The 13786-nt window shown below is 42.9% G+C and overlaps 1 protein-coding gene across 8 annotated transcripts in view; it reads right to left on the bottom strand.

The window, feature by feature from the left end:
- The window catches only part of ERC1 (ELKS/RAB6-interacting/CAST family member 1), a 2866486-nt gene that overhangs the window by 1477705 nt on the left and 1374995 nt on the right, over positions 1–13786 (bottom strand). For all 8 annotated transcript variants that reach the window (XM_069628613.1, XM_069628618.1, XM_069628615.1 and 5 more), the window contains one exon: positions 891–1031. In XM_069628613.1, the coding sequence (XP_069484714.1) occupies positions 891–1031 (141 nt within the window). The remainder of the gene's footprint in view (positions 1–890; positions 1032–13786) is intronic.

The following is a 13786-nucleotide window of genomic DNA, read 5'->3' as shown; positions in this document are numbered from 1 at the left end:
AAATTTGCAAAGAACAGTTTAAAACAAGATACAGTACAATGAGTCAATTCACGGTTGCTATTTAATTAGCAAGACCACCACTGAACATTAATACTTTGTTAACCCAGGACACAGGGCAGTTATTATCCATAAAGTATGAGCAGGTGTCCTAACGTTAAGGTAAACACTAGCATAAAGGGAGCTAAAAATTTAGACAGACTCGGGCCACATTCCATTTACATAAAAAAGTATACAGCACATAGTGTTGATCTCGCACTTCATTGGTGCTGAGAGAGGTGCTGGAACAATAGGTATTACCACCTAGTAATGTTAAAAAGAAGGGGTATACAAATTGCTACAGCTCCTAGTTCTTGTAAGTAGTTTAGATTTTACTAGCTTCCTAAATTTAACTAGTTTATTCATTTATCATATTGCCAAGGGGAGCGAGTTCCAAACTTTTGCTGCCTGGATAGCAAATCTTCTACCACCTGTCCCGATTTCCTTATATTAGACCTGCAACCTAATTATTGAAAAAACTTCTATAAGAAACCGTAGGTTGTTTTTGCTAACTGAAATAGCATTTTCCAGTTTTATCCCCACAATTGATCTTGAAGGTTTTCAAGGATGGGCAAATTATTCTGATGCAAATTATGACTGGCATCAACTATCTTTATCAAACCTCTCGGACATTTCAGAATACACCAGATGTATAACAGACACCTACGCTTTATTACTTTGTATTAACACAACCACCATTTGAAATTCACCAAACACTTGTGGACAGAATGGTACCAATAGTACTTTAAAAATGTAAAATATGAGACATTCACAATTGCGTCTACAGATATATTGTCTCACCAACAATCCTGCTCAGAGTATGAGATAATAAGAGAGGAAGGAGGGGGTCTTACCTCTTTCTCAGAGAGATCTGCTTGCAAGATGCTGACTTTCTCCTTCATTTCCTTCAACTCTTTTTTAAAGGAGTCAGACTCTTCAGACTTCTCCCGCTCATCCCTGTCCCGTTGTTCCTTCAAGCGTTCAATAATGCGCTCCTATTATAACAAACCAAAAAGTTACCTACCCATAGGCAATCCTGCCTTCAATGCAAACTTTCTTGAGAAGTACTTTAGAACATACCCATTTATCAATAATGACCAAAAACTGTCTTTTGAAAATGGCCAACATTCCAATTGCCAGCACTTATCCTTACACAGAAATCATCAACAGAATCTTTCTGCTCAATCACCTCACACCATGATTTTAACCATATTCTTTTTTCGGCTCCTCATCAGTAAAAAATGCATCATGCAATGCGGTAGACCATTAGGCATCCAGAAGTGAAATGTTCCAAACTGAGGTGCAATCAGTAGCTTCCAACAACAAGAGCAAAGATGGAGTGGTCGAATAATGAGATTGTTTGCAGCATTAAGAACAATTGGGCCTCATTCCGAGTAGGGCGGTAAGAGTTAACGGTCACCGGTAACAAGACCGGTGCCGTTAAACCCTTACTGCCCTACTAAGAGTTCCCTTTGCGGATCCTTCCTTAATGCCTGCTTTTAGCAGGCATTAAGGACGGGACTCGCAAAGGGACTTTAGTGCTAATAACGGTACCGTATTTTACGTTACCGTTATTAGCGCCTTCCCCATTCCCATTGGGCCCTATGGGGGCTCAAATGGGAATGGGGAAGAGCCCTGGTGAATGGGGAATTACCGGTCCATTCCAAGGTTGGAGGGACCGGTAATTACTCCATTCACCAGGGCGGAGTCGGAACGATTTTGGAGGCAGCCATGCCGCAAATAGCGGCGAGGTTACCTCCAAAGTCGGAATGAGGCCCATTCCATTGTTATTTTCCGAGATACCATTATTTGGAGTGTGATGGGTGTCTAATATTGGCTTCCATATCAATCTTAACTTTTCTGAGTTAGGCTTGTAATGTTCAGAGGTCAATGTGCACGAAGGAAGCTGCGATTTGACAAAGCACAAATGCAGTAGGTCACCTGTCATGAGCCAGATGGTTTGACCCACAACTCCCATAAATACCAGCCAGTATATTCAGTGGAGAGTGTTCAGTAGAGCTGTATAACAGAATATTTCACATCTGACGGGTTGCGTACCCCTGGAGGATTAGATTAAGCACTTTCCCTGAATACCTCCAGCAACTGGGAAAAGGTTACTGTAAAGTCACATACATGTACAATCAAATGGGCTATAACATGGTAAAATGGCCCAGCAGTGAACAGCTTGGATTACATTTTAGCTAGTGTATAAGTATTTTCAATGTAAGCAAAACAAAACTGACGAGATGCAGTTATGAGGATCAGTAGAATGAATGCAGTGTCAATCAAGATTAACACAAAGCCCTTTATTGATACAAAATAAAATCAAAAAATACAGCTAATTAAGCAGTTATTTGTCCACATTACTTTGGGGAAAAATGGGAGAACATATTAAATAAAAAGCATGAGAGTCAACGAGGACTAGGAACGCAATGAGATGTCCTGAGGCAAATCATTCTTTAGTTATATTCTGGCTCAGAGCAGGGGGTATCTAGGTACAATGAAGTAAGGATATGCACCACAATTACTCTTTACTGGCAGCTCTTGTGATGAATCTGGAATATTCATCTCTTCTCCCCAGAGGGAAGACACCCCCTTTGAGGCTAGGGCAGTGAGGCCACTACGCAAAACCCTCCTTAACCATCTGGGCAAGTGAGACATCACTGGGAGTGACTCCCCTCTTAGAGACGAGGACTCCCATTGCCAGTCCAAACCAGCTTGTCTGACTATATGGATGTGGAAAAGACTTAAATATCTCCTGCAATGACTATATTCCACCAAAATCCTGCTTTACATGTATTGGCTACAGGCAATGCTTAATACAGCCTGAACGCCATGGTCAGCGAAGGAGGACACTGATCGGTTTGTTCCTGTTATGTGTATAAGAGAGGAAACTCTTAAGAAGGAGAGAGAACCACTACGCAGAGGTGAGCGTCTGCATTATTAATGTTCTAGAGGGACGAAGCCACGCTGGGCTGCGGAGACAGTGGCACACGAGGAGGGTGATCAAGACGAGAGCTGATGAACAGGGGTCAGAGAAGGGAAGACCTGTGTCATCTGGTGCCGCCACCAAAAACGAGTTATGGTGGACCAGTAGGCCGGCAAAGGACACCTAGATCAGAACGAATAGGGGATCCAAAGTCCTCAAGCTCTCCACATGTCGGACCAAAGCAACAGAGTCAAGTAGCCACGGGGAAAGCCAACGAGGTTACGGGAGCCTGAGAAAACAGAGTGTGCAAATATCCTATGATAGGGGGATTGAGCCAAACACAAATATTGTGATGAACAGCTGGGAACGCTATCAATGTTCCGGGAGCCTGAGAAACAAGAGTCTGCAACTACCCTATAATAGGCACCTGAAAGTACCCATAAGTACTGTTTACTGGCGTGGACTGTTGCCGAAGCTCAAAAGCTCAGTTGGAATGCCGTATATTCTGATATCAGCTGTGCGCTCTCATTGCTGTGAACACGAGTGTACAGTGAGCGGACGTCTTGGATTGTGACACCGTATTGCCTGGCCTCAAGAAAGGAAAGGAGGTGACTAACTCCCTATGCACGTTGTGCGCACCTAGCGTGACTCCCTATGCACGTTGTATTGGACTTTGCCTGCATTGGACCCTCCTAGAAGTAGTGTGCTGAGAAATGTTCTTTTCTTTTTTTTTTCTCTTTATTTAAAGGCATTTACATCGAGGGTTGGCTCCGCCCCCTGCGTGCTGACGTACCTCTCGGGACTCAATAAACATCTAGTACCCAGCGCAACTGCGCGCGCACCCGAAAGTACCCATAAGTACTGTTCACAGTGGGGGACGCTGGGGTCTCTTATCAAAAAGCTTTTTTTCTTTTTCCCCTTATTGGTTTTCACGAGCACTTATCCAGGCTTGATCTCTATGTGCCGGAAAGAATTCCATTTAGGAAATTGTTAGGGTATCACTGCTAGAGGGTAACCTTTTGATTCGTAGCCTCAGAATATTTTTTATTTTTTTGAGGGTCGGTCTAATCTAGGAAACAACTGAGAAGTTACACACGGGTGAGCACTGAACCAATGTTAATGCGACCAGTGTGTCTCTGCAAATTATGAGGTGTACCTGATTTGCTCTATACTTCCTTAGTGGTTGAAGGAATTGCTGTTTGCTGTACATGTAAACAATTGGTATTTGGAGGGGTTATATCTATTTTTACATTTGAGCGCGGAAAGTTGCAGTGCTTCTCTTTTGTTTTTTGTTTTAGTTTTTGTTTTTTTGCATACTGGACGGCGTGCCAGAGGGTTCTTGTCCCGGTGGGCTTCTATAAATTTGACTCGTGTGGTAAAGTCTCTATTTCCCTGCGGAACGTACCGTCATGGCTCCCAACTGAGCAAGACCAGTTCTATTGACTGCTTGCTGGAGCATGGTCGGTACGCTTCACAACAGAAAGTCTGTTAGACCCATACAAGTGGTGAAAAAAACATACTCCTTGGCTAAACCAGTTTTTGTGTTCAATATGGATAGCTTCTCGTCGGGAGGCCAGCAGTCTGATCCCTCACTGAATAATGTACCAAATAGCTATAGTGAATCAAAGGAACAGCCGTCTCCTGCCAATTGTATGGCAAACTGCACGGGTGATGCCTTTTCATCTCAGGTAGAAGAGATTATGGGGGACAAGCATTTAAACACAGGCCAACCCGCTGTACCATCCCAGAAGAGCTTGTTAAGTGTACATGAGAGTCCAGGTAGATACTCAGTGGGGACAAATAGAGGAGGGAGATAAACCAAAAATGGGGGCCGATACGTCCTTGCTAGCTCCGGTGGTACTGACAGAACTTGACAGAAGGGTCAGGCTGTCAAAAGGGCCGTCTACACCTATTAGGCCCAGAGCAGGGGGTTTTGATAACGTACATTTGCATGAACCTATTGAGGAGGCTCCATTTTACCCCCCGCTTATTCCCATGTCTGGTAAAAAATTCTTTGATATCAATTCTGGGGCTAAGGAGAAAGAGCCACATAGCAGGGATAGTGTGGTTCAGGATAGCCGGGCGGCCAATCTCATTAAATCTTCAAGCCCTGCATCCCCTTTGTCCTCCATATCGAATCAGTCATTTGGAATAACTGATCCTCTTATAGGTCCGTTATTTGGTGGCATTCATCCTGAGGATACGGCCTCGACATATGCCACATTTCCAGTGTTAATACAGATTCTGAATCTTCTGGATAAGGGCCACTAACTGAGCCACTTGGACATCCAGGAACTTAGATCCTTGTTACTGGCTAATACAGAGAAGACCTGTAAAGTGGAGGGCTATCTCTTGGCGATGGAGATGTGCACTGATGGGGGGGCATGGCAAAGCTCAAAGTCGCATATTCTGCCATGATCAGAATGTGCAAACGGAATGTGAGATTGCGGCTTGCTCCAAATCCTATGCAGAGGCGCTTACTCAGGGGAACAGGACATGTTGCCTGCCCTCCTGAGTTTTCTGGCTGAACTTAAAGTTCTGGTGACCGCTAACGGTGTTCAGATTACAAGCCTAAAAGGAGAATATTGGAGTAGTCCATACATATTTTGCAAGATTAGAAAATAAACTGGCAACTAGTGAAAGCGCCTCTGAGGCCTCGCAGACTGCCGCTAATACAGATAGTCCATCGGTACTCCTAAGGGCATTGGAGGAAGGAGGTGACCCGGATGGTGAGGAAGGGGGATCCAGAGATAGGGATTCCTCCTCAGATTGTCCAACTATAAACAATCAACATCCCTCTCGAAGGGAGAAAAAAAGAGGGCCAGGGACATCAGGCACAGGACAGCAAGGGCACACAGTTCTGTTAAAAATCCTGAGAAAAAAAAAAAAGTAAGAATTTACCTGCCCTAATAATTTCCATTACTAATGCCAATCTGAAAGAAATATGCAGACTTTCTGTCGAAGGTGGCATCGATTTGTCACAACTCGATGAGGAAAGCAAAAGAGCCTTAGAACTGAAAGAATTAGGACCCCAAAAGAAACTAGCCAGGCTGCGCCGCCCAATCATGCCCAGTGTTCTTCAGATTCATTAGAACCTGAAGAAGGCGACTACGGAGAAGTATCCAATACCCTGAGCGAGACTATGAGCCACAAGGGGAGCTCCCAGACGCGCAAACAAGTAAAAAAGGAAACATTAAATAAAAACAAACAAATACCTGAAGAGAAACAAGCAGGGAGAAAGACCATGCAGGGCACTAAAAATGGTAATGATGTGATGTCCTCTCTAAAAAAATACCATAAATAAAACAAAAGGTAATAAAAAAACAATGGTCCTGAACGATAAGACAGATATTAAGCCCTTTTTTACACCTAAAACTAAAAATGGTCTCTGCAGCGGTGAGGAGAATAAGAGCACTCTTCCGGCTCCACAATCTATTCCTTCAAAACAAATAATGAGAAATCCACCCCCGGCACCGCAAGAGAAGGTGAAGGTTGGGGAAGTGCCTTCGGGAGCGTTAAGGAGAGTAGGGTCTTCCATAAATGCAGGGGTGGGAACTATTGCAGGAGAATATCATACACTAGGAAATATGATGGGAAGCAATGACGGGGTGGATCCGTCACTGTCGGCGGCACCCGCCCCCATTCCGATTGATGATATTAAAATCTTGGTAGCACAGTCCCTTAAAAACTTGTTAGAAGACTCTAGTAGGCCCGGTATAACACTGCCAGCTACTTATAATTGGATGGAAGTAAGGCATCATTAACTGGAAAAAAGGATAATATAGAAGGATTGTATAAGTATAACAAAGCACCTGGACCCATTCATGATTGTGACACAAAAAGTAAACGCCTATCTGAGTCAGCATCCGCGATGGGGCTCGGCCGAGATCTAAATAACCTGACCCACAGCTCTGGAAGCCCTTTAAGTTATGGAGATGCTGTTAATGCTCAGCCCTGCCTGAATGCCTACGTAACACACTCAAATGAGGGACCTGCAATACAGACAATTCAATCTTGCCAGGAATCCTCCAAATTACAGCAAAATCAGATGTGTGAGCATCACGAAACGAGATATATCTTGGAAAGAAATATGCACGTCCAGCTGCCAAAAGAATGGGAGAATCTGGCACGAAAGTCGCATTCCTCTGAGGGGGGAAAACAGTAAGGCTCATATGGCTGATGTACGGGCATTTGGCAATGATCTGCAGAAAGAAGGGGAGAACAGAACATGCTCTGAATACCCCACAGGGGTAGAGAAATAGAGTCCATATAAGTCCAACAAACAAGTTGTTAATAACAGGTTCCCCAATAGAATGGACTGGAGAGCCCCCGCTTTTACTGACTGTCCTAGCATCATGTTATATTCTATGTTTGCGAAGGGCGGTCCCGCTTCACTTAATCGCCACAGAATTTTAACCTTATTTAGTGAAATCCCTAGGCTCTCCATGATTTCATCTGGCGACATTAAATTGGTTGATTTTATCCACCCCTTGAGGTTAGACTGTGTAAGATTGGTATTCTTTTCCCAGGCTATTATGGAATTAGTCGCTTCAGAAATTGACTCCCTCCACTGCTTCGGCTTTGATCTAGAACCATTCAACAATATATTGATTAGCCGAGGGGTGGAGGTAGAGGGAAGCTATCTTTTGGACGCCAATCCACACTCTAACTCAGTGGGGGCAGAGGGGGTAACAACACAAAGTCAAACACCAGAAACTGACCTAAAATGGCTGGCGCAAACACTAATTGAATCACTAGCCAAGATCCAAGCCTTGAATGCGAAACCATAGACTTGGGCGCCATATACGGTGATATCATGGAACTCTAGGGGAAATAACGTTCTTAGGATGGAGTCTGATAGCTTGAGCCATCTTACAGAGGCTAGTATTTTATGCCTTCAGGAAACTTGGGCACTTTCTCCTCTGGTGCTCGATGGGTATTGCCTGCATCAAGTATCAGCAGTTAAAAAATCCAGGGGAAGGCCCTCGGGGGGCATGCTTATTGGGGTGAGCAATTCCATGCCCTTTAAGTGCCTTAAGCTCTTTTCGCCTCACAAGGGCTGCATTGCTATGTTGCTACATTTCCCCCCCATTTCCCTTGGACAATTGCTGATAGTCAATGTTTACTGGTGTCCCGAGCTTGACTTAAAGGAATTCATCAACATGATTGATGATATTATAAAGGAGTGCCACATTTTGTGTCAAACTCTGAATGTTATGGTCATGGGTGATTTTAATTATGAAGCAGGTACATGCTCAAAGGGGGCACTTGGGGAGCCCATTCTGTGCCTCAAGAAAGTTGGTGCGTCTAGAAAGCAAGTGCAGGGCAAACAGTGGAATGTTTTTTTGAAGAGCTGGGGCCTAATTTGTGTAAATTATTACCTGAGTAAGGATGTGGCTTGCTATACTTGGACAAATGGATCTGAGTTCTCTGCTACAGATTTTATCTTTGCTAGCACGCATTTACTTAATTTCATATCTGATTTTAAAATCATTGCTTCATTGGTGAGTGACCACAGTGTTCTCAAATTGACTTTTTCAGGTGCAAACTCTAGCCGCACCAAATGATATATATTCACGGATGATGGAACAGTACTGTGCTGGGACTAGAATTAATTGGCATGGGGATAATGTTGAGAAAGTGAATAAGGTCTTTTTCCAGGAATACGATAAAAATGGGTGTGATAAAAAAAAATCATAATGTACACTCATGTGGAATTTAATTGCTACATCAAGGGTGTTATTCTTGGGCCCAAAAGGATTGGGAGACCAAAGAAAGCAGGACCCACCCACACACGTTTTTTATTCCTAGATGCATCTCCTCAAAAAAGAGGGGAACCGTGAGATTCAGTGATTAGCAAAACTCTCGTTTACTCCTCTTTTGGGAGATGCGATTAGAAAAGCAAAAAACAAATGGAGAACCAAAGCACGCACACTAAAAGCAAAAATCTTGCAGAAGGACGCTGAAAGTATATTGGAGGCATTATCCAAAACTAATATGAGAAATGTTTGATCCCTGGTTAACAGAAGAGATTTGCAAGTAAGAGAACAAGGAGTATGCATCTCCTCTTCTGTCTGGGAAGGGCATTTCGGTTCCCTATAAGGTCAACCTGCCGCCAATTGGATGGCTCCAGCCGATATTCTCACATGTCAATGGAACATTCCCTTTACATTGCAGGATGTACAAAGACTTATGTTCGTCATCTCGCGCTCCAGGGCCAAATATGCTTGCCAATGTTGTTTTTAAGGGTAATACGAATCTGTGGGCTAAAATTTTGTTTCTACTCTTTAAGGACATTATTATAACTAAGGTTTTTCCAACTACTTGGCACATGTCTTTTGTTGTACCCATCTATCTATAAAAAGGGCGATAGGTCTTTACCATCTAGTTACAGACCCATCGCCCTGCTTGATGTTGACTCCAAGATCTTTGCGTCCTTAGTCCTGGAGCACATTCACGTTTGGATGGATGAAGAGGCAGTACTCTCACCACAGCAGTTTGGCTTCAGGAAAGCGGTGGGTACTGATGCGGGAGGGCTCCAATTGACTATCATGCAGCATCAGATCAGGCCAAGAGGTAGCCAACCTATATACTTGGTGTCAATTGATCTCTGTTCCGCTTTTGATTTAGTTGATAGAGCCGCACTGTGGCGTAAACTGTCTGCCCTAGATATGCCAGCACAGCTCTTAGCTATCTTGTACCACCTCCATGTTGAAACCAAAATCAGGGTACGACTTAATACTGAGGGAATTCTCTCTGAGGAAATCTCTACAAGTAATGGTCTCAGACAGGGGTGTATATTTGCGCCAACTATCTTTAATTGGTATCTGCCGGATGTTGGTCCGCATCTGGAAGATGCATCCTTTGGCGCCCTAAAAGTGGAGGGTACCAAGATAGTTTGGACCATCTACGCGGACGTATTACTGTTTGATTTAACCCCTTAGGCCTGCAACACATATTGTCATCATTTAAGAAATACACTGTGGAAAATGCATTAGCTATTAATCGTACAAAAACTTTTATCATGCGATTAAGCTATAGGAAGAGTGCAATAAAATTTGCATGGTTCTTAGATCAGGCCAAACTCTCAATATGTCACGCCTTTCGTTACCTTGGCTACCCTATTTTTGTGTGTGTAACCAGGGCAAACTTGGGTACTTACTTGGACAATAAAATAACTCCACTGATATCCCACCTTTACAAAATTGATAACAAATACGGGAATTTCTCTATGTTACCATGTTTAAAAGTGTACCGCGCCAAGACTATTGCACAGCTCTGCTATGGGATGGAACTGGTCTAGTCTTGGTTCAGGAATGAATTTCCAAAATATGAGGCACGTTTGTTAAGGTCTATGGTCTGGTGGCTCCCGAAGTGTGTCCCACTGGCGGCAATACGCTATGAACTTGGAATATATTCCCGGTCAAGTATAATTCTCTGTCTAAGAGTAGCGCTTTATAGGAAGTTGCTTGTTGGTAAGGACTCTAATCTATATGGAATCTTGGGTCGGTGCTTGGCTGCTGGCCAGGACTCTTGTGGGGTACTGCGGGAATTGGAAAGGGAGGTTCAGGAAAGCCTTGCATAAGTAGGGGTTTCAAAAGAATGACTTATCAGGAACCCCATGAAGGTTGAGATAACTCTTGCAACATGCAGACTGGAACTTGACCGTTAATCTAATTCAAAGTAAAAAAAATGTATGTGCATCTGGTCCACAATAACAAAAAATGGGTACAACAGATCCTTATCTCATGAAATTCCCCAGTTAAGGGCTCAGACAGGAATTCATGCGATTTCGCTTCAATGTTTTGGCAACTGGCCAAATTACGAGTGTAAGGCGAGGTCTGTCTACCGGAACGGCTGAATGCCGATTTTGTAATCTAGACATCAGGGAGATAACTTTGCAACGTCTGCTGACTCAATGTGTGCGACCTAGACAAGCATGCATTGATTGTTTTATTAATTATGTGCCCAATCCAGAGTGTGTTAATCTTGAAGCACTCTGGATAGATATGCTCCATGGTACCAGGGTTAAACTGCAATTGGCGGTGTTACGTTTTCTAAAAACTAAATGTGAACTTCAAGGAAGAATGCTGGCTGGAAATCTTGGTTGCTAATCTAGCAGAGTAATTGGTCTGAGTTCGAATTGCATCAAGGACAAAAATGTCAAGTCTTACCAGATATGTAATATGAAAGATCATGGAGGAAAGAAAAAAGAAGAGAAAAAAAAGGTTATCAGACATGTAATATCTCTTTTTATCTGTTTATTGTTATATAGTATGTGTTTTGCTATATATTATGTACTGGATTCAATGTATTGTATTTTATGGTTTTTTACTAGAGATTTCTATTTTTGTAAAGGTTACTGTGTATCCAAAAAAAAAAATAATAATAATAATAATAGGCAGATTGAGAACGAGATATGAACACTTTAAATTAAGACTGGGAAAGCAACAGAAGGTACAGAACTTTCATATAACAGTGGACCGACACCCTATCTGAAACATATTGGATACAAGAAAATGTAAGGATCACAGGACCATGGGGAAAACCAACGCCTCCAAGGAGGAAGTATTCTTTTTTCTGTTCACAAGAAATCCTGAAGAGCTAGAACTGTTTACACTAAGAGCCAATTTCTTCTTTGTTAACAGGAGAAAGAGAAACTGTGACTTGATAAAAAGACTGGGAAGAATATCCTGTGGTGGAAAAGGAACTTTGAAACCCAAAAACAAACCAAATACAAATTGGGATAGGAAGAAACCTTTTTGAGAATATTATACTAAGCCTCCCTTTTCCTTTTTAGTCAGATGTTTTTCTCAAGTGGTAGGGACAGTTGGTCAGATAGTATTCGGACCAAGGAACTTTATTTCGGACTTTGAAGCACACCTGTAGCTTTTATTTTGTTAGGTAGGGAACGTTATTTAGGCATTTTGATTATTTCATTTTAATAAAACTTCTTGAGAAGGACCTCAAATTGTCTGAGTCCTCCTTCTGGCTCACCACATCAACCTGTGAGGGTGTAGAAGGACACTGACAAGGAGGGGTCATTTTGTGGGCTATAACCTTTATTGTGCAACTCAAGAAAACCTCTCTCTCTCTCCCTACTTCTAAGGGGCTTGCCGTGCATCAACCTAGGAAAACATTAGTGCGCTGTCAGAATGTCAGTCAAAATTAAATATTCTCCATCCTACATCAAAAACCAACTAATTTACCCCCAACACTATAAATACAAGTGTTTAACTAAAGTGAAGTTTGTGTTTCCTTCAACAGGTGAATGACTTCCTTCTCCTGGCTACCTCTGTCTTCTAGTAGACATAACTTATTTAATGTCCCATCACAAGGGACCAGGGGAATTACTCCCTTCTCATAGACCTTCTGTAGATGTCTTCCCTAGTGGTCTTTAAGCACGCTTGCAGAAAACTTGGATTAATCTTTAACTCCTTCCAGGAAGTAGATAAACTCATAGGCTTATTTGGAATCCATTTAACACTCTGATGATGAATATCTTTTCCAGGGTTCTCTATATTGTTCTTGTTCGTCTCTCTTCTATACCCTACTTTGTTTCCCAAAGCTCTCAGATGTTCCAATGATGTTTTTTGGGACACAGAGCCGAAGGGCAGAGGTATTGGGCGGACCACTGCAACGAGGGAGATGACTCCCGGCACAGTCTGCTTGATCAGTGGAATTGGATAAACCAAGGAAATGTTAGGAATGCATGGTGTCAATAGTAAGACAGGCACAAATTACCACAGTTCACAGGTGTTCATTAAACTTTCACAAGGGTGTGATAAACACATATCTAAACCTAAATATAAAGATGGGAGCAAGCTACGACCATCAAATAATCACAAAGGCAGTCCTAGTGGAGTCTTGTCAACATAAAAGTGCTTATACTAAAAAAAACTATTGCCATTCCTTACTACTCAGTTACAAACAATGTGGGGGATATTCATAAAAAATAAAGAAGTGTTCGCAAAATGATAAGTCAGGATGTTCGGTTCGTTTGCCTCCCTTCCCCACGTTTTCAGCACATAGCAAGGAAGTTCACCTGAGCAAAGCACACACTCTGGCTTCTGGGGCACGAGGATACAGTTTCATTTACAGTTCAAGACCTTCTGGGTTCAAGTCTCTTTGCTTCGCGCAAGTCTCTTGACTCAGAGGGCCTGTTAAATAAAAATCAAACACGTTATTCCCTTCTCAATATTCAATTCTGGATGTTCATCCTGGATCCCCCTCAGCCGGGCTCAGATCCCTATTTCTCTCGATTAGTCTGCCTCAGCCGGCCAATTGAGATGCACTTTAAATTACTGAAGACTTTCAAATATGCAGGGGATTTAGCTTAACCCGTTGCATGACCACTTCGGTCTGCTCATTCCTTTTTACTCACACTCAGCAACAGTTGGATACCTATCAGAGACTTTCGAATGAGCACCCACGTGGCGCCAGACCACTCTATGTGTGTTATCTTTTGGTCGCCTCCCAAAGTTCAATTACAAAGTTCTAATTATCTCTGCGTCGCTCTTTGCAAACGCCTTTCACACTGTTCTCTTTGTACAATGTTGCCGCTTGCAACCTTGGTTCAACACAGGTTGGTTTCGCATCAGTCTCTCCGACTCACTGGCTGTGCCGTATTGTCTGGAGCTGCTTTGTTGTAAGAGCCAAGGACAGTACTGCGGTGGCAATCGCTCCTCACCGCCTGGGTTATTGACACGGGAGAGCTCCCAGGTACTTCTGACAGAATTTTCAGGTTATATCAGCTTTAGTTCCTGGTCTTCGGTTTCTTACTTTCCAGGGCTCATGAAAGTAACTGTCTGTCGAGGTCAC

This window comes from Ambystoma mexicanum, chromosome 12 (assembly GCF_040938575.1).
Source record: "Ambystoma mexicanum isolate Mex_15411 chromosome 12, UKY_AmexF1_1, whole genome shotgun sequence".
Taxonomy (NCBI): Eukaryota; Metazoa; Chordata; class Amphibia; order Caudata; family Ambystomatidae; genus Ambystoma; species Ambystoma mexicanum.
Note: the sequence above shows the minus strand (reverse complement) of the source record. Positions and strands in the feature narration are given on the sequence as shown.